This window comes from Talpa europaea, assembly GCF_964194135.1.
Source record: "Talpa europaea genome assembly, chromosome: 1".
Lineage (NCBI taxonomy): Eukaryota > Metazoa > Chordata > Mammalia > Eulipotyphla > Talpidae > Talpa > Talpa europaea.
In genome coordinates, this window is record NC_140073.1 from 11571436 (window position 1) to 11593592 (window position 22157).

General features: G+C 39.0%; 2 protein-coding genes across 4 annotated transcripts; one reads left to right on the forward strand and one right to left on the reverse strand.

The window, feature by feature from the left end:
- Positions 1-627: 627 nt before the first annotated feature.
- On the forward strand, positions 628-21399 carry LOC311171459 (olfactory receptor 4C46-like; the record flags this gene model as incomplete). 3 transcript variants are annotated; one of them, XM_084234320.1, is made up of 2 exons in its annotated part: positions 628-888; positions 20704-21399. In XM_084234320.1, 2 exons carry the CDS (start codon positions 628-630, stop codon positions 21388-21390), a joined length of 948 nt encoding a protein of 315 aa, XP_084090446.1. The 3 variants fall into 3 exon arrangements, with proteins under 3 accessions (XP_084090446.1, XP_084090445.1, XP_084090447.1); XM_084234319.1 differs by having other exon boundaries at positions 628-846; positions 20662-21399; XM_084234321.1 differs by lacking the exon at positions 20704-21399 and having other exon boundaries at positions 628-1554.
- Positions 8209-9138, reverse strand: LOC311171314 (olfactory receptor 4C12; the record flags this gene model as incomplete). Its single annotated transcript, XM_084234049.1, has 1 exon — positions 8209-9138. One exon carries the CDS (start codon positions 9136-9138, stop codon positions 8209-8211), a length of 930 nt encoding a protein of 309 aa, XP_084090175.1.
- Positions 21400-22157: the final 758 nt, after the last annotated feature.

A 22157-nucleotide genomic window follows, 5' to 3' on the forward strand; every position in this document is an offset into this window, starting at 1 on the left:
CTAATGAATTGTTTCATAAAAACTTACTTCTGAAATAGTTTAAAATTATAATTATCAGTCATATACTGAGCCTCAACCCAAGACATATAAAGATTTTAACTAATGTCCAAGATTCCCTTTTATTCAAATTGTTTTTCATCCTTCCATCCGTATTCTCAGTAATTCCCTAAGGCTCCCAATTTTCCAGTGATTAATGAAAAATTCCATAGCTTTATAAACAACATTGTTGTATCCATCTTCCACCTCTCTTTTCAGACTTAGCTATCACTGTATGCAAGTGACTACTTCAAGTTAGGTTCTAATGAAGTCATCTCCACTGACTAAAGTTCCCTACTTGTGTCTTTACAAAATTTCCTCCTGTCTATACTCAACAGAATTTTCACTTGTAAGGCAATTTAAGTAATATTCCACAATGCATAACCTTTTTGCTTTCTCAAAAGAATTGACCAATGCTGTAAACTAATATTAACTCAATAAAAAAGACTTAAAGAAAAAAAAAGAATTCACAACTCAATAGAATCCAGGGGTTTACTACTTACTAAAATGGAGAAGTTTAATATTTCCAAGGTTCATTAATTAAAAAACATTGTGTTTTCAGGTCATTTAATTAATCATCACATAAAACGCATGGAGATTAGGAACAACGTGACAGAGTTTGTCCTACTGGGACTCACAGAGAATCCAAAAATGCAGAAGATCGTATTTGTTGTATTTTCTCTCATCTACATCATCACGGTGGTGGGAAATATGCTCATTGTGATCACCATAAATGCTAGCCCATCATTAGGGTCTCCAATGTACTATTTCCTGGCCTATCTCTCCTTCATTGATGCCTGCTACTCCTCTGTGAGCACTCCCAAACTGATCATAAATTCACTCTATGAAAAGACCATCTCATTCAATGGATGCATGAGCCAAATATTTTGGGAACATTTCTTTGGAGGCGCTGAGATTATCCTGCTCACGGTGATGGCTTACGACCGCTACGTGGCCATCTGTAAGCCCCTGCACTACATGACCATCATGAGCTGGCGGTTATGTGGCCTGCTAGTGGGAGTGGTGTGGATGGGAGGCTTTCTTCATGCCACCATACAGATCCTCTTCATCTTCCGACTGCCCTTCTGTGGTCCTAATGTCATAGATCACTTTATGTGTGACCTTAATCCTTTGCTCAATCTAGCCTGCACTGATACCCACACTCTTGGTCTTGTCGTTGCTGCCAACAGTGGGCTCATTTGTCTGTTAAACTTCCTCCTCCTGATGGTCTCCTATGTGGCCATTCTGTGCTCCCTAAAGCACCACAGCTTGGAGGCAAAGCGCAAAGCCCTATCCACCTGTGGCTCCCACTTCACAGTGGTTGTCTTGTTCTTTGTGCCCTGCACATTTGTGTACATGAGACCTGCAGCTACTCTGTCCATTGATAAAGGAGTTGCTGTGTTCTACACCATGATAACTCCCATGTTAAATCCCTTAATCTATACCTTGAGAAATGCACAGATAAAAGATGCCATTAGAAAACTGTATAGTAAGAAAGCCACTTCAGGTGACAAGTAAGTGTATTTGGAGCACACAATTGATTCAACTGAAGCAAGATTCAAAATACATGGTGAATGATCTCAGCAAGGAATATCTATGAGATAAAGAAATATCTCAATGCAATGGAGGGAGGACAAAAAGAGGGTGCAAGAAAGAAAAAAATCATCCAGAGACTCTGCATATTTAGAAAATACTACCACAAATGGGGTTTAGTTTTACTAATATATCCATGCATGTAGATTCACAGGCTTGCTTTCTAATAAAATTAAAAGCAACGGTGAAATATATTGTAACTAGCATAATCTCTGTAACAATCCAAGCAGATAGGCAATGTTCATGCCCCTACTTTTCTGACAGAGAGTAGAATTACCAAAAGCTTGTATATCAAAGAACAGTAATCAGAATCTGATTTCCCAGACTGTAGTCTCAACAGCTATACACTGTCAGGTAGTGACTATGCGAGTTATAAGGTAATTGTACTAGTTACCTTTTTTTTTTTTTTTGAGCAAGAGACTATGTTAGTTCATTATCTATAACTAAAAGATCAATAATTTATCATTAATAACTTCATTTTAGATATCATAGTGGTATAATAATATATTACTGGTATCTTTATATCATATAACTATTTTAGAGCTAAAAATAATGGTCCATTGAACCTCTGTAGCAGTTTAATGATTTAATTACACCATTTCCCCAAATTCCTTGTAGGTTTCAGAATGCTTCTGTATTGTTGTGTATCTCAGGCTGCTAACCCATGAGAAAGAGCAATGATTCAAGTAAAAAAAATCTCCTTGTCAAACAGGAATTTCTTTTAAACATACAGTCATACTCAATAAAAACTTTGCCTACGCTTTAACAATATTTCAACAAGGTATCACAATGTGCATGATAAATATTGAACTAAAGTATAAAGTAAAATAAAGTACCAATGAAATACAGAGTACAAAGATAATACCGGGATCTAGAGAATTCTTTCATACCTTTACATGAATCAAATTTTAAGAAGCATTCTAGTTTGATGTTTAGGGAAATCCCAATTTGCTTTTACTCCTTTTGAAACTGAGGATGAGAGAGAAATAAAAACTGAGACTCTCAGCAAATCATTACATATGCACAAACCTTTACTTTGATACTTTCTCTGCCTTCAGCAAGATTTTATTATCCCATGAATGTGAACTGCTTGGTATATTACTCTGTAATTCAGTTTACTTTGGGATAACATTTCATTACTAACAGCTATTTTTAGAAATATGCAGCTCCATCTGCACAGCAAACAATTTAAGGATAAATATAAATGCATCCCTTCTATGCACTAAGCAAAAAATGTTTTGAGCCTAAGGAATATATCAGACTCACTGACAATTGCTGGGACTTGTGTGGGTCCTCCCTTCACAGACTATTGGATCCACTGAAAGAATCCCAGAAAAGAGTAGAAAACGACAACAGTGTTGTAAACAGCAGCACAGGTAGAAACACAGGCCGCTATAAAGGCACACTGCAGAGGAACCATGACCCTCAGGTGAGGAGAGACTTCCTAGAAGAAAAGAAATCAAATACAGGACCCAGAAGAAGTCTGTTGGCAAAGCAAATGGCCATGAGATGGAGGGGAGAGTCCTAGGAGAAGGAAGTCATAGTACATGCCAGGTGGTGAAAAAAGAGTATGCAGGACACCTGACCAATTCCACTGGCTTTATTATTCATCTGGCTGGCATTATTAATTCATCTAAGTCACCATCACTTGTTCAATCTCCATGTCATGCTAGGTACCAAGCAGGATACTGAGTTTGCAAAAGGGTAAATAGCAAGAGATGAAATTGGAGCATTCTGAACAGGGAAGATAAAAAGGGCCTCATAATAGTGTCCAAGCTGAAAGCTAAGTACCGTTCAAAGAGCTGTGTAAGCTTGTGAGTTATGCAGCTTGGCTTGAATGTTAGAGTGAAATATAGGAAATGATGGAATGAGACAAGACTGGTGGCAGAGGAGCAGTTAGGTTACTATAATGATTTGGGTGTACAAGGATGGAGGCCTGAACTCTGGGGGTGCCAATGGTAATGCAGTGTGGAGAATACTGCTTAGTCCAGTTCACCTCCTTCTATGGGCCAGGGCACCCACACACCAGTTGTTACGTGCCTGGAAGGCTAACAGCCCACAGATCCAGTCCTCTCTGGACAAAGGTGCCAGGGAAATCAGGGTGCTTGTGTCCACCACTTCAGTGACCACCTGTGATCACTCACTACCTACCACAGGAGTTAAAGAAACAAGGCTGGTCCCCTTTCCCTTGAGGTGGAAGTAATACAAATTGTTCTCCAAAGCTCCCCTAAGTCCAGGTGAAGCCTTGTCCTTTTTTCTCCCTTATGATAATTGACCTCATTATCATTTATTTTTATACATCGCATTCATAAAAATAAAAAGTTAAGAAATTTATATTTAGACATTTTTAAGCACACTCATTAAAAACCCCCATCTCAGAGTCTGCATCTAGGAAAACCAAACATAATAGTGTTCAAGAAATAAATGTATGCATTATATCCTAAAGAACATGGTGTAAGATCACAATTAGAGATAAATGAAAATTATGGATGAAATGCAGGTTTTGACATAAATCACTGGCTGGATTAGGAAACTGAGGAAATGGACCACAGAAATGAGCCAGGGGAAGAGGCAAAGATTCTCTCACCCCACAGCAGCCTCACCCTCAAGGAACAGCCCTGCTCTGCCTGAGCAAACTGGAAGGCTGCTGCCCTGCAGGACATGCTGATGCCCCTCGGGGCCCACCCCACTTCCCTTTTGCTTCTAGACCCATAACTAGACTCAAGTCCCAGCTGATCCCTAAACATAGGTGCAAAGTACAACCTAGAAGAAGGTGCAATCTCCTCCAAAGGACAACTTGAATTTTCTAATGTGTAGACAGAAACCCATAGAATCCGTATGCAAATGGATCTTAAGGATGTGGGATAAAAGCAACACACACTTGCACCAGGCTGAATTTATTGAACAGGCCCACTGTGTAGAGATTGGACTTTGTTGCTGCAGCTCAGGGAATAAGAAAGAGCTCTGACAGGTTGTTTAGTTGGCAGACTGACACATAGACCCACAGTAAGTGACTTGAGAGGGCCCAACCTGCCTTGGTTTAATATAGAAGAAGGAATGCCAAGATTTAGGGAGACAGCAACATTGGAGTGTATTTGTTATTTCACTTATTCACCCACCATGGGAGGCTCAAGAATCACAAACAATGATGTAAACCAACATGACCTCAACATAAGTAAAACAGTTTATCAATTAATATTTAAAAGGCCTGTGAGAAATCAGTGTGTGAGGGAGCCCCAGCATCCTTGAAGAGCTCTGTGATTATTCTTTTCTGAAGGCCAGACTTGACTGAGGAAGCACGCCACCTCGCTGGGAAGCATACATGCCATGGAGAGTTCACAGCTGCACTCAGCTGGCACTCACCACAGGGGCATGTTTATCATGATGGACAGCATAGTTAAAGCAACACTCAGAATTATCTGATGTAAGAAGACCTGTAGTGTTGGCTAACGATTTTCACTTGATCTTTATAAGTAGAAGAGTTCTAGATGAAGTCAGCAGAATTCAGCTGAATCATAAAAACAGCATCATTGCACCTCAATCAGTTCTCAGACTTGAGCCAATTTACAAACCCAGGTAGTGGAGAATGAAGGGGTACAAGGAGAAGGACCCCTTGAGAAAAAGGAACTGGTATACTATCATAAATTTAGGCTGCTGATCTTCTCTCAGCTCTCCCTAAAGAGACATGTTGCTTCTTACCAGGGTAATTATACATTGGGGAAAACAAGTTATTATACCTATCTAGGACTGCTGGGCACTGACGCCAAACTGACACCAATTCAAGGAAACCAAGTGCCACTGTGACCCCCCCAGTTAGAGCAGGGACTATGGATGTCAGGTCATCACTTGAGTTTTAGCTCAGGTACAGCTCATAATGGAGCCACTGGGGCCTGAACACATCCTGTGACTATTTGCCCTGCTGTGTAATTGGCGTAAACACATCAGCCACTGGCAGAATCCCAATATTGGTTCCCTGATCTGTAAAGAGGAATATTACAGTAGGGAAAGCCAAATGGAAGCCACTAATACAGGCTCTGACTAGAAAAATTATAAACCAAAAGAGATGCTGCACTCCTGGAAGAATTGCAGAGATGAGGGAGTGCCACCATCAAGGACTTGAAATAGGCAGGGTAGTGATTCTTGTCACATCCCCATCCAACCTTCCCACTGGACCTGTGCAGAAACAGATCTTAGAGGATGACAGCAGATGACTGTAAGCTAAGCAGCCTATTACTACCCCTTTCATCAGATGTGGTTTCCTTGCTTGAGCAAATTATGATACCTTTGGTGCCTGGTTTCAACTAGTGATCTGGAAATTATTATTTTCTCTGTATCTGTCAGAGAGGACCACCAGATCCATGTGGAACATCTGGCAAGGACACCAACAAAATGTCTATGTCCTACATAGGGGCATTCAATTCTCCAATCTGGCATCACAATTTGGTTTACTGGGATCTTGATCAAGGCCCACAATATTGATGGCTTTGCCTTCTACAAGATCCACAATATTGATGGCTGCAATACTACACTCCTGTTCTGGAACATCCCTGAGGAGCAGTGACAAAGGAAAATTCTCTCAACCCCTAAGACTAGTGAGTGGAAGTTCAAACAGTATGGCAAGAAGTTTTCTTGTGAGGAAAAATGTCCAGACTTGCATTTACATACCAATATCGTGGTGGCAAATGGGTTGGTTGGTTGGTTGGTTTGTTGGAGATTTTGAAGCAAAACAAGTAATGAGTAAATTTGAGAATAAAGTATATGCATGGCTGAAAATAGAACGATATCTGTGGCCCATGTGAATGCTCACCAAAGGTTTATATATTAGGACACTACCTCTTATCTAACAAAGGATTAGTAAATATCTTCTCCCAAATTATAGATTGTCTTTTAAAGTTTGATGATGGTTTCTTTGCTGTGCAGAACTTTTTAGTGTGGTGTAGTCCTCTTTATGACAACATCGATTTTCACTCATTTGGGAGTTTTACAAATTTTATATATATATATATTTATATTCATTCTTATAATATAATATATATATATATATATTTCAACTACTGACTACCAACAAAGAACAGAGATTCTGACCTAGAGTTTTGTAATAAACAAATTGTATATAGGATAAAGAGTCACATTATAGTGTATGTTTCAGTTCTTCCATGAAATTAAGGCTTTGTCAAAGCATACCATATATCTGAGTCTCAATATGCTATGAACTAGGTTGTAAGAATTAATAGCATTTGTTGTTCCAGTTATCAATGGAGAGCCTCTCCGCTCCAAATACACTCTTCACTGCCTGCTCCGTATTAATGAAAATGGACCCTGTCAGCATTTCTCCCCTGCATTTGACCTGACATGATGTCACAATCTGTCAATAAAGGACATTGAAAGGGGCATCATATCCTTATGTACACATGCTTCTCTTCCCATCTTGCTCTGATATGTTTCCAGGACTGCAGGTTGGGGGGTATGGGTGAGGGAAACAACCATTGATGCTGATGTGACACTTCCATGGACAATTTCACCGAAATCTCTGGAGGCAGAATCCAGTCAATATCCTAGGCACCCCAGAGATGAAATTTCCAGCTTACGTGATCTGTACCATAGTGGGATATCTTCTCCCAGTCTGAGGTCATATTGGATTACAATACTATCAATGTGTTAGGAGTACAGGTACACACCTGTTCACATGTACGTTACTACACCGTGGCCCATCACAAAGTGCCAATACCCCTCCACCACAATCCACTGAATTCCTTCAGACATTTGCTCCTACCTCCCATGCTCTAATGCCTTGATAACTTCAGTTCTACTGTCACAATCCAAGGGTTTGTTACGTTTTTGTCTGTTCATTTAAGCTTTGTCTCTTTATATGCCACATGTAAGGAGATCATCAGGCACTTTTCTTTCTTTTTCTGACTTATTTCACTTAGCATAATCCATTAAAGTTCAATGATCCATATCATCACATGGTAAGATTACATCTTTTTTACAGATGTTCCAGGGCATTCTTTAGAGAACTTGTTGCCATTATAATTAGTACCCCAATATATTTCCTAACAGTATCTAAATTTTCCCTGTATAAATTACCATGTACTCTGCATTCTGATTGGAACCTGGCTGTTGAAATATGTTCATTATTTAACACAAATGCCAGTAAATATTTTTTACTATAAAACCAAGATTTTATGAACAAGAAAATCACAGAAGAATGTATATCAAGCCCAGAGTTTAAAGTAGAGAAATATCATTAAACATGCTATTTTCCATTAGTAGTAACCAAGACATAAAAAGGCTATTTAAATATCAATCCAATCCATACCTCTTGGCTTCTAAAGATATTTCAGATTTGTAGGTAATCAATAAATATTTAGTAAGTAATAAGCAACAAGTTCTGATGACAAGAACATGGAATGGGAGAAAGTAAGTCTGGATTCCAGTCTGAGCTTTAGCTCTGTGCTCAAAGGACTATCTGAAAGACTATCCAACCCTTTGTAACAGTTGAAGCCTTCATCTATATGTCAAGAGGCTCAGAGGACATTACTATAATTATTCCTATCTCTTCATACTCAATGATTCTGTTTAATCGTTAGCCGAGGTTACTTTTTTCCTCCAGAGCTTCCTCATAGCATTTTTTACATCAGCATTTCTGAGGGTATAGATTAAAGGATTTAACATAGGAGCCACCATGGTATAAAAGACAGCCACAGCTTTATCAATGGGCAACGTGGTCACTGGGCGCAGGTACACAAATATGCAGGGCACAAAGAATAAGACAACCACTGTAATGTGAGACACACAGGTAGAGAGGGCTTTGCGTCTCCCCTCCAGCGCATGGTTCTTTAGGGAACGCAAGATGACCACATAGGAGACCAACAAGAGCAGGAAATTTAACAGGCAAATGAAACCACTGTTGGCAGCAACAAAGAGACCAAGAGTATGTGTGTCCATGCAGACAAGTTCCAACAAAGGGTACAAGTCACACATAAAGTGATCTATGACATTGGGGCCACAGAAGGGCAGCCAGACCGTAAAGAGGATTTGAATGGTCGCATGGAGAAACCCTCCTGTCCAGGCCACTCCCAGCAGGAGAATGCACAGCTTGTGACTCATGATGGTGGTGTAGTGCAGGGGCTTGCAGATGGCCACGTAGCGGTCATAGGCCATTACTGTCAGCAGGATGATCTCAGTGGCACCAAAAATGTGTTCGGCGTAGACTTGAGCCATACACCCATTAAAGGAGATGATTTTATTCTTGTGAAGAGAGTCCACAATCAGCTTAGGAGCTGAAGAAGAGGAATAAATGGTGTCTATCAAGGAGAGGTGGGTCAGGAAAAAGTACATGGGGGAGTTCAGAGCCGGGCTGGTGGTGATGGTGAGCACAATGAGCAGGTTGCCTGAGAGCGTTACCAAGTACAGAATCAAAAATATCATAAACACTGCTTTCTGCATTTTGGGGTTCTGTGTAAGACCTAGTAAAATGAATTCAGTTACATTCCTTTTATTCTCCATCTATAAGAGTTGTGTGACAAAAATTCCAGGAGAAATGATCTACCTTTAAAAAAGAGAGAGAAAGAAGAAAGGAAAAATGAACCATCAACTCAGGAAAAAGTCCCAAACTCCACCTCACAAATCTAGGAATACATACCTCAAAACTCTTTTAGTGCATACTTTCGGCCTTTATCATCCTTGTCTCAAAAGTATTCTCATAACACATAGATGTACATTACCTTATACCTTTAGTACACATTAAATTATATTTTAAAGAAAGAGAAACTGGTTAGGAGAACCAATGACTTGGCCAAAGTCTTAATGATTAAAAAAATAATGAGGATTTATTCAAACCCAGGATGTCTATCTCTAGCTCCTTAGCATTTAGTTCCTTTGCAGTATAGATCCAGCTTACTTAGGGGAATCAGCAATGCCAGAGTTTGGACAAGTGGGCTGGTACCCAAAGCCACCACCTGTGACCCCACGAAATCCACTGTAGTTCTTTTGCTAAGGTATGAAAAGTAGAGTCAGATGTTAATGAGTTTCAGAGTGCATTGGACTCTCCGGTGAACAGAGCTAGGATGGGATGTAGAAAGCCAGTCATATTATAGGAACGCATCCATTGTAGCGGAAAGAAAGTCTTGCCTGGTTAGAACAAGATCCAAGAAAGGTTAAATAGAGTCAGAGTGAAAAGTGTCCCTAAGTCGGCATTTTTGACACAGATTCCCAAGCATTACTGAGGGTTCATTCTTTCCTTGAAAATGCCATATTTCAATGAAGTTTCCTTTTGGATTCAGTTTTAGAGCTGAGATTTTCTTTTTTTTTTTTCTCTGAGCCCTAATATTTGAGGTTCTGATTTACTAGTTCTGGGATTAAGACTCAATTTTTGCATTTCAAACAAGTTTAGATGATGCTGATGGTCCAGGGTCAAACTTTCAGAACCAGTGGTCTACAGAAAAGCACACTGGCCTCAGTTATGAATGGAGATGGTGACAATGGAAGGAGTCAATTGGTGATCACTTCATTTATACAGATCTTCTAGGAGCAGACTAGGTTCACAATCATGAATCTTTTGTTCTGCAATGTTTATTTTCCTATTTTAAAAAGAGAGAGGGAAATAAAGATGAACAATATAGAAAAAGGAGGGCAACTCTCTTGCACATCCAGAAGCCCAGGGAGAAAAAGGGCTGGCTGCTTCATGAGAAGATACAAGAAGTTGGGAAGAGATACACAACCACTCCCTGAAGCAACACAGATCTCTGCAAGCCAAAGTGCAACCTTATCAAGCCAGCTCCAGGACTTTACTATCAGGTAGCAGCTCTAGTGAAACCTAACCAACCAACCCCAGGCCCAGGATTTCAGTGGTTTGGCCTGCTGGTATGCAGATATCTTTGAACAATCTTAGGTTTAGCCACCGAGAAGAAGGCCTCTCTCTGCTCAGGGTTTCTACATGTCTTTGGTGTCTACTAAGCAGCCAGTGGCTGATCCATGATCATGGGCTCATGTCCTTCACCAGTAAGGCAATCTGCTCCTGCAGTTGTCGCTCCCCTTTCCAGGCTTTGCTCCGGCTTCGACACTTCAGCAGTTCAGCCTTATGGTCCTGGTGATGCATAGGGCAGTAGTAGAGCTGAGATTTTCATCAACAAAACATTAAAATTACTTTTTCCTCCCTCTCATGCTAACATGTCTTGATACTATAAAGGTTGCACACTCTGCCTCAGTTCCACCTCAAATTTGCCTTCTTTATTCTCAATTGCCTCTCATATATTATCCTATCAGTACAAGGTGGCATTTTCCCCTCTTTTTTCCCCAAAAATCATCAAAGTTAGAGCATTGTTTCAAGGAAATGAATGACTACATCAACCAATCTTTATCCAAATCATCACATCTCTTGCCATGCCCCTGGAAGAACACCTCAGTGACCTATCCAGCTACCATCTGCTACTACATTCACAGTCCAAAGCTTACAAATTGACTCCAAATTCATGAAATAGAAACCTACTCCTAACAAATTATAGATATATTCATGTAGTGAGAATAAATGTGTCTGCAAAACTCTAAAACATCTAAAAGTGATGCGTCCAATATTGGAAAGTAATGTTTCAATAAATTTAGTAATCAATTCTTTCCGAGAAAATGGAAATGTAATAAATTGGATCAAAACTCAGTGATTCCAGTTAACTTACCTTAGTTGCCTCTGTAGTTAAGGAGACGATCCAATGTACTCAGGAGTAAGAATAACACCACCTATAGCAGTTCAAACATCATATTATCTCATGTGTATTTCACAAGTCCCCACAGACTGAACAATATTACAGGAAGCAGAAAATATCAAGATGATACAAATTTATTCAAATGGATTCAGCAAGCATTTTCCAAGTCCAATGCCTTGAAAATTCAAATCAAAGGAAAGCAAAGTGCTACGATAAATCTGACCCTCAAAGATAGTCTTGTTACCAAAGGAGTCTTCTTGTCTTCAGCATCAAGCTCTAAAGCTACAGAACAAAAGACACAAATATCTCTACCACTTAATAACCCCTCCTATTTTGCTCTTAAAATTAGAAAGCATTTTCTTGAATCTTAGTGTTCACAGAAGACACTGAGAATGCTAAAGGACCTATCTTTCTACTTAAGGCTCTGCCCTCAGAGGAATTAATTATCTCTGTTTTTTTTTTTTTTTTAAGATTTTGCCTTAGAAACATAGTTGAGAAAATTCATCTATGAATAACACATCTTTACCTGAGTGGTTCTCTCCCTGAACTTTAAATTTATACATTAATAGTCTATATTCATGATCTGGAAAAGAATATGATAAAGCACTTCTCCCATAAGCTCTCAAGCATCATGAACTGGGGATACGAAGGACTCTAATGCCATGTAAACAACACAGGGTTTCATTCAGGTTGCATATCCCTGAGGAAATATCCCCACTGACTGAGGTCACCGGAGGTTGAGAAACTAACTCAATTTCTCAATTGTACTATAAAGACATCAGCCCAGTCCATTCCTGCTCATAGACTGGAAGACTCAACATTGTTAAAATGTCTATTTAACTAAAACTATAGATAGATAGATAGATAGATAGATAGATAGATAGATAGATAGATAGATAAATAGATAGATATAGATATTGATACAGATATATCCTATGTATCTCCAGTGCAATCCCTTTAAAAATCACAATGCTGTTATTCACAGTAATAGAGCAAAAACCACAAAATTGAGAGCTACAAAAAACATCAAATGAAAAATCAATGCTGAAAAAAGGAATATTGAAATACCAGGCTTCCTAACTTCAAACTACACTACAAAGTATTAGTGATCAAAGCAGCATGGTGTTGGAGTAAAAGCAGAATCAAAGAACAATGGAAAAGAGCTGGAGTTCAAACATCAACCCACATACCGGACAATTAATTTACAAGCTTAATGCTAATCAAGGAGCTAAGATATAAAATGGAATAAGGACAGGGCCTCCCCGGTGGAGCAGTGATTGAGCACTGGGTTGCGAAGCTGCCCGCAGCCTCTGCAGCGCCGGTTCAATCCCTGGCCACCAGCGAGGGTCCCACATGGTGTGCAGACCTCTCCTGTCACGCCCACTGCTCCCCTCAGCAGTGTATTTCGTTAGTCTGCCTGTTCTGTTCCCCACTCTGGCTCTGGTGAATTCTCTCACCCTCCCGTGCTTCTGACTGTACCCAGTGCTTGTATAAATAAATAAATCTTTAAAAAAAATGGAGTAAGGACAGTCTCTTCGATAAATGATGTTATGAAAACTGGACAGCCACAGGCAAAAGAAAGAAAACATACAAAATTAACTCAAAATTAATTAAAGATTGAATATAATGACTGAAACCATAAGATCCAATTCCCCCAAGATCAACAACTAAAATCCTTACAGAATATCTGGCAAGGCGCACAGATGTTCTGTTGCCAATGGACATTGGTAGGTTTGTGCAATTTGGGTAAACAGTTTCACCTCAGAATACTGCATGCCCCTGTGAGATTGTCAAGTGGGTATATTATATCCCAAATACTGCTACATGTGTTGTGTCATAGTACTTCCCGTTAAGTATCCTTGTCTGTCTTCTTTCTGATATAACACCTTTTAAAAAGCCAATAAAGCCAAAATTTATACTTCTCCAGTAAAACTTTCTTCAATATAGGTATTTTCTGCTTGGACTTCTAGATCTGTGTCAACTTTAGGCTCTTTGAGCATATTTAACCAATTTTAGTTTATCCACAAAACATGTTGTTGCCACAGAATACTTATCCACTGAGGAATTTGAGTACATATACTAAACTTTAAAAGAGGCTCCTGAGGATAATGTCAAATGTATATTATCATCCCCAATTATAATTAGTTTGTTTTTTGTTTGTTTGCTTGTTTGTATGGAAATGTCAAACTTTCTAGAGGGACCTCCAGTAGCCACTAAGGCTAAAAATATGAGTCCACCAAGTTACCTCATACTGACGTTGCTTTCTGTTTGCCACAATTCGTTACTTTGACTGTGTCCAGTTTGCAAAGATATAACCCTCAGCATTAGGGAACATAACACTATGACTAGTCAGGGATACACTGTAGATACTTTATGTGCATAATATCTGAACCCACCAGCAATCAATTAGCAGTGACTGTGGCTCAGTTGCTGAACAAAGTCCTTTGTGTGCACACAGAAGACAATGCTTCCCACATGTTTTCTCTCAAAAAGGCTCTTCTGGAATATGAGACCCAAAAGACAAAGTAACTTTGGAAATGCTGCACGTGTTCACCTACAAGATGTTTATAGTGTCACTGAAATGCATCACATAGCTGACTCTAGATAGAACGCTTCTTAACTCCCCAAAAACCCATCCTGTGAGCAGAAAAAAGGAACCTCCATACAGTTAGTAGGAATATGAACTGGTCCAGCCACTGTGGAAAAGGGTATGATGCTTTCAAAATACTCAAAACAGATCTACCCTATGATCCAACAATTCCTACTCCAAGGTATTAAATTTAAAATTTTTATATTTAAAAAATTAAATTAATTTTTATCCAGACACATTGCATAACCTTGGTTTCTTATCCCCTAGTCACCGAGGACCCATTTTGCATATTGTATTGCCATCGACTGGTTACTGTCCCCAAATCAGTAAAATCCACATATCTTTCTCATATCATGAGAATTACTTCTTCATTCTACCAATTGAGTTGGTTTATATTTTCCTCTTCAATTAATTGCTGCTGCTTTGCAGATTGAGAGATGGCTCACCACCAATTCAGCCACCACCTGTCCACCACACTGTGTGTTTGGCTTCCTCCAACAGCTGGTCACAGAGCAAGACTCATCCAGCTACACAGTCAGGTGACTCCTAGGATCTAGAGCTGGGTCAAAGCAAAGCAGCCACTCACTCATGTGGGCAATGATTTTCCCCCTCGCACATGTTCTTGAATTTACATCTCTTTTTTAAAAAGATTTATTTTATTTATTTATACATACAAGAACAGGAACGCAGGCCAGAGGTGCAGGGGATGAGAGGATTCACCAGAGACAGAGTGGGGAGCAGAACAGGGGGATTGACTGAAATACACTGCTCAGGGGAGCAGTGGGTAAGACAGGAGAGGTCTGCTGAGCCATGTGGGTCACCTCCCTGGCCAAGAATTGAACTTGTACTGCAGTGGCTGCAGATAGCTTCATAGTGCTGAGACTTAACCCCTTGTGCCACCAGGGAGGCACCTAATTTACATTTCTAATTGATAGGAGAACTTTTCATTTCTCTACTTACTAGAATGTATCTAGACTAACCCAGGAAAGGCAAGTATTTCAGATCCCAAAATAAAGTTATGTCCTTCAATAACAAAAACCTTTCTGAATAAAACCCAGTGACAACATAGCAATCACCTTGCAATCAGTGGGCATGTTTTAGCTGTTTCAGCTACCTTCCCAGTCCCAATTCCTTGCAGAAGGCATTATTCAGAAAAGCGAAATTGTTCCTCATGACACTCTTAAGAACAGAGAACCATCACCCAGGAAAAAAAGCCCATAGTCTTTCTCTCATCTTGTGGCTAGTATTGCATCTCATACTTATTTTCAAATTAATCACTAGAGAGGAGAAAAGTGTTATCATAACTGCTTTAGACCAATCCAGATTTTCACGTATGGCCTGGGGTTGGAACATACTTTCCCCCACACATATGACCACCTGATACCTGGGGGTGGGGGGAAGGGTATATTAAAAAAAGAAGGGAGAGCCTCCCTGGTAACCTAGGGGTAAAGTCTCAACCCTCCCATGGCAAGGGCCTGAGTCTGATCTCTGGCCAGGGAGCTAACCCACATTTGACACCGCAGACCTCTCCTGTCTTACCCACTGCTCCCCTTCGCAGTATATTTCAATAGATCCACCTGTTCTGCTCCCCACTCTGAACTCTGATGAATCTTCTCACCCCCCCACACTTCTGTCCTATACCCCAGTTCTTCTACATAAAATAAGTAAAATTTAAAAAAAAATTGAAAGAAAAGAAGGGAGAGTCTATTGAGAAATAGCTATTCTCATGAAGAGATTGTCCCTTGTCCTAAATTTAAATTTTATGCTCAATTTCACTGCTATTCTGCTGCATCAGGAAATTTTTAGAACTAAAACTACTGAGGTAGTGTTTAGGCAGGTCTTCCAGATGCTAGGGAAGGATGAAAAGATGTTCTCCTTGATGTCACGGCTGCACATGGGAACTGAGAATGCATACTGCCTGACACAGGTGATAGAAGCAAAGACTCTGAACAACCCTCAGCAGCTCTGAATTCACACATCCTCTCCCCAGCACTCCCAGTGCATGAGGCACAGTGTCCACTGTGCTATAATATCAGAGCTCAGGCTTTGTAGTAATCTGTATTTAAATCCAAGCTCTACCAGATGTTAACTTTTTTAATCTCAACCAGAAGATGCTCACAGTGAGCATCAATATCCTTAAACATTAAAAAATTAATAATCCTTCATAAGGACTATGGAGAATTAGATGAAATACCATACTTATTGACTGACATGTATACAATGCGTTCAGAATGGATTCGTTCTCAGAGTAGCCACATTTCCTGTGTCTCCTGCAACCTTTCCAGGGGCCCTCAAGGTCCTCTCTTATCTTCAGCATGATTCAGACTTACATTATTAAAGAACGGTTTCTCCATCCTGCCTGTGCCTATCCTTAGGGCATTAGCAGTGGAATAGCAGTTTATCCCTGAGTTAAATGCCCTCACTGCTACCTGCCTCATAACTCTGTGAGATGGGTATTGTTAGGGTCCTTTTTGACTCTTACTGACTCATGCACCCATTCTCCCAGGACTAGAACATTCTGCACCTTACCTCCCAGATTCTAGGATCCTATTCATAGAGAGGCTGCTAGCCCAGCCCATCAAGTGCCCCACCACCGTCTGGGCAACAGATGCCAGCGCCACAAGAGAGAAAGGATAAGTTGTTTTGGCCACAATCTTGGACAAAAGCTGCTCATTCTAATCCTCAGGGAGCTGCAAAGCCACAGCCACCCTAACTCCTAACACTTGAATAGAAACCATTTAAATATTTCCCTGAAACCATACTTGAAAATGTTAATAAGGACAGGCCACAGAAGACGATATAAGATTACCCAGCCATGGATCACGGAAACTGCTGGTTCAGAGTTTCCAACCCATTTGGATCCTGACTCCTAGCAGCCAAAGGCGGTAACTCCAGGCTGATTGCAGACTGACTATTATAAAGGTTTCCAATTCCTGCTGTTTCTGCTCTCACATGGTTTCCTATTTTCAGGACATTCAACCAGGTTAGATCTCAGATCAAGTAACTGTTGCATTTCATCTGGTCATCAAGAAAGACTGGCAAATGTGTAGTGTGGTGGCTTGGAGAGAGAGGTCCTCCAAAAGCTAGAGGTTTTTTCCCATCAATTCTTTTGAAACCTAATTCTTTAGAATTTGTCCAAGTAAAGAAATTTCTTATTGAACTGGGATGCTTGTGCCTCACCTAAAAGGCAAAAGTAAAACCAACTCATGAACATAGCATCATTTTGAGAGATTATCCTGGCAATCCTTTATAAGTCACTAAGTGAAAAAAGGAAATACCATCTCTAAGATAAAAATGAATGAAACTGAAAGTAGCAGTTGTTGATGGGGCATTGACTGCTGCCTGGTGCAGTGTGCTGTCCAGGTAAGATGCCTGCAATGGAATGAACCTGTCACTTCTCTGCCACCTGCACTCAGAGGTAGGCACAATCTGTGGCATCTTTATGTGTTTTTTTTTTCCTCACGGTGAGAAGGGTTTTTGATTCACAGACTTAAACATGTGTTTCTATTGTCACAGATGTTCATGAATAATTAGTGTAATTAAGAAAAGCAGAGACTTTACTAAATTATTTTACTGATTATAAAGGTAGTATAACCTATTTGTAGAAAAATTAGATCAGGAAAAGTTTTAAAGATTACAAAATAATTAACTCAATATTCAAACAAGCACTATCAATCTTTAGTGCACTTTTTTCAGATACTTTTCTGAGTGTGTGTGTGGGTATTTAGACAATTTAGATCATAATATATAAGCCAATTTTATATCTTGTGTTTTCTATTCAATATAATATTGGAAGGATCTTTCCATATTTTAAAATAACTTTAATGTCCACCTGATATTTTGTAACTATAATTTATGTAATTATTCTTTATGTAAATATTTAGGCTTTTTTTTAACCATTGTAAAAAATTTATTGTGAAATATAGTCTGTATAATTTTTGTCCATATTTTTTATCTAGATTAGATTCTTAAGTACAAAGTGTAGTGGACAAAGCAACATGACAAGTTATAAAGCCCAAACTATATAGTCAAATGGCTTCCAGAATATTATGTATCAACACACATTCACCAGCACTGAGCAATATAGAATTCATAAATCTTTGCCAACTTGCCATTTTTGAGTATTTTACTAGAATTAAATTGTATTTCTTTAATGGCTTATGAAAGAGAATTTTTAGATTTTTGTTCTTTGCCCTTATTTCTAAAATGATATGAGTAGAGCTTCCATAATAATGGTTCTCTGCTATACTTGATGCAAATATTGCTCTAACATGTTCCATCACTATATGGATCATATTGAAATCATTAGTTTTGTCCTATATTTTAGACACTTAGATTTTGCTTGAAAATGTTCTTCCCCATCCACATATTAGATATATTTCTTTGTTTGCCTGTTTTTGATGATGACTTTAATATAATTGGATTTTTGCGGGGGCATTTTGGGTGGGGGAAATTGGTGATGGCCTGAAAAGACTTAATTTTCACATTTATCCAATTGTTGAAAAATCTTTTATGAATTACATATAACCTTGTAATTATTATTTTAACATAAGGTCATTTTAAATTTGATCATACTTGTTTCTTATTGAGCACATCAGTAGTTTTGTTCATATTTTTTAAAATACTAAAAAAGTTTTTGAATTTATTTATTGTCTACTATTTTTCTGCTACCTGATGTAGTAATTTCTTCATTCAATCTTGTTCTGAACATAACTGGTTTTCTTACCTCTCTGCAGAGGTAAGAAATACTTATTTCTTTCATTTCTCATCTTCATTTCTTAATTTTATATTGATTTTTTTCTTCTTTCTTAATATTATATCAATCAGGTATTTCAAGGATGAAATAGTATTTTTTTGTTCTTTCATAATATTACATCAATCAAGTATTTCAAGGGTGAGTTGTTTTCTTTCATTTTTCTTTTTCATTTTTTTTAATGGCAAGGAACTTTAATACAATTAGGAAACAAGTCAGGAAAGGCAAAGAATATAGTTTCTAAATCAAGTACCCAAAGTTACCCATCCCCTTGTGGGTAAAAGTCCATCCAAATGGGATTGGCCCACAGCAAAACCCCAAAGCCTGCCACAGGTCTAAAGCATCTTCCAGTGGGGACCCACAGAAAAGGATCAGTTCTTTCATCAAGAATTTAGAGACAGTGGGCCTCCCCTGGTGGCACAGGCGGTTGAGCGCCACGTTATGAAGCTTTCCACAGCCTCTGCAGCACAGGTTGGATCCCAGTCAGCCACGGAGCAACCCACATGGTACAGCAGACCTCTCTTGTCTCTCCCGCTGCTCCCTTCAGCAGTGTATTTCGTCAGTCTGCCTGTTCTGTTCCCCACTCAGTCTCTGGTGAATCCTCTCACCCTTCTGCACATCTGGCCTGTACCCCAGTTCTTATATTAATAAAAATAAATCTTTAAAAAAAATTTTTAAATAAAAAATAAAAAGAATTTAGGGACTGTGAAGAGCCAAAAGTTTTACTTTTAGGACAAAGTCTACGTCAAAATGCTAGTCTTCAACTCCTCTGTGTTATTTATTATTTTTCTATTTTGAGGTTCATAAGACTGCAGTCTGTACACATCACATAACTACTAATCAGAGAAAAGAGAATGGAAAAATAGTCACCTCCTTACCTTAAAAGCATCTACTTTCTAATATATCCTGAGAATTTTTCAGTCTTCCTTACCTAAAGTTTTAATTTGTAAAATGCCACTGAAACCTAAACATGACAGAAGTTTTCCAAATAAATTCTAAATTTTCTAAAATTCTAAAGTTTCAAATAAATTCTAAAGCTTCAAATAAATCTGGGAGTGTGGCAGTGTACCCTGCTGCTTATATTCTTTTCAGGGTGTTCTTCATCCTTCTTGTTTGATGACATTCTTAGACAGTTCTGCTGAATGTAGTAAAAACTCAACAATCCTAATTGCCATGTGTATCTTTCTAGGGCCTCAAATTTCACTTAGTGCAGTTTTTTCCTGAAATATGAGTGTATCTGCATCAACCCTATGCTCCAAATGAATTCAACTGACAGTTCATACTCACTCTGAAGCAAGTTAAAGAACAAACTCTGCAGCTGACGTCATCGGCAAAGTGACTAGAGGAGAGATATAGGGGGACAGATGCTCATAAATTCAAGTCTCTACCTCTCCTTTACAGGTCCTCTTTAATCCATTTAATTTTTTTGATGGAGGAAAGTGTTGTGGCAATTGTTGGGACGATATCATCCAGGTACAATTACAGGAAAGAGGTCTGGCATGTCATCAGTCATCCTTGTGCTTGTGTATACCAATGAGCATGAATGTGTGCATGTGTGTCTCTCTGTGTGTGAGAGAAAAGGTATGGTGTTCGTTATGTGGCTAATATCATGACCCAACCTTAGGTCTTTGGTTTATCTTCTCGGCTTTCCATCTGTCTTACAGAAAATAAACTCAACACGTTATTTGCTTGATCAAACCGTACCTGCTACAATTGCAATTCCTGTGCTATTCACAGATAATCAAGCATCCCAATGCCAGGCTGGCTTCATGGAACAAATGAACAACGTGACAGAGTTCATTCTACTTGGTCTGACACAGAACCCAGATGTGCAGAAACTTCTGTTTGTTGTGTTTACTGTCATCTACTTCCTCACTCTGGCAGGCAACCTCCTGATTGTAGTGACAATTAACACCAGCCCATCCCTGGGCTCCCCCATGTATTTTTTTTTATCTTTCTTGTCCTTTATAGATGGCTGCTGCTCTTCTACCATGGCTCCCAAAATGATATTTGACTTACTTACTAACAAGAAAACTATTTCCTTCTGTGGGTGCATGACTCAGCTCTTTGCGGAGCATTTCTTTGGAGGAGTTGAGATCATCCTGCTCACGGTCATGGCCTATGACCGCTATGTGGCCATCTGCAAGCCCCTGCATTACATGATCACCATGAACAGGCGAGTCTGTGGCCTCCTGGTTGCCGTGGCCTGGGTCGGAGGATTTCTTCATGCTCTCATTCAAATTCTTTTTATACTCGGGTTGCCCTTCTGTGGCCCAAATATCATTGACCATTTCATCTGTGATCTTTTCCCTCTGCTAAAGCTTTCCTGCACTGACACTCACATCTTTGGACTTTTCGTTGCTGCCAACAGTGGGCTAATGTGCATGCTCATTTTTTCTATTCTCATCACCTCCTATGTCTTCATCCTTTGCTCCCTAAGAGCTCACAGCACTGATGGAAAGTGGAAGGCTCTTTCCACCTGTGCTTCACATGTCACTGTTGTCGTCCTTTTCTTTGTACCCTGTATATTTGTGTACCTTCGGCCAATGGTCACCTTCCCCATTGATAAAGCAGTAGCTGTGTTTTATACAGTGATAACACCCATGTTAAACCCATTAATCTATACCCTCAGAAACGCAGAGGTGAAAAACGCCATGAGGAAGCTCTGGAACCAAAGAGTAATCTTGAGTAACAATTCATGTGAAAAAAAAAGCTAAAAACAAAATCATAAATCCATATTTGAAGGACGAACTTACTAGTAGCAAGGATAATGATCTCAAAATCAGAGAATGTGACACTAAGCATAGTTTGCTCCTTTGCATTCCCTATCTCTAATGATTCCTCTTTCATAAAGTATCAATATTTGATTAAATGACTAAAGTTTCTTCTACTTATATGTATTTACAAATCATTAATCAAAGGGATAAAGTTAATTAAAATAAAAATGTTATAATGTACGGAAATCTGAGTTTATATATTCAGTAGAATAATTCTCTGTAAAACTTCAAGTATTGAATATACAATCAGTAGACTGAGTAACTAAAATATTTAACAAAATGGCATAGCAGCTAAGTATTTTGTTGAAAATATATAGCTTTAATCTAACTACTATAGTCAAGGTACATTGATTATCCTGAGAGCTAGAGCTAACCAGGAATGAATGGGTTTAAGGGATGGGAGTCATTAAGGCAGGACTCATCCCAACACTAAAGCCACTGTGTTGTACAATAGTGATTCTAGGAGACACAATTTACGTTCTTAACTGGGCTTATCCAAGAATAAATCATTTCCCTGAACGAAGGCAAGAAGGGATATAAAGCACTTCCAGGTACAGATTTATAGCTTGCAGAAGATAATTTATGGAGTTTTTGGTCAAAAAACAGACAAAGTTACCTTTATGGCTGAATGTGTACCTTACATAATACAAACAAAAACATCTGGTACAAGAGATATGATATCTGAGCAACTGTCATAGAAAGTGTGG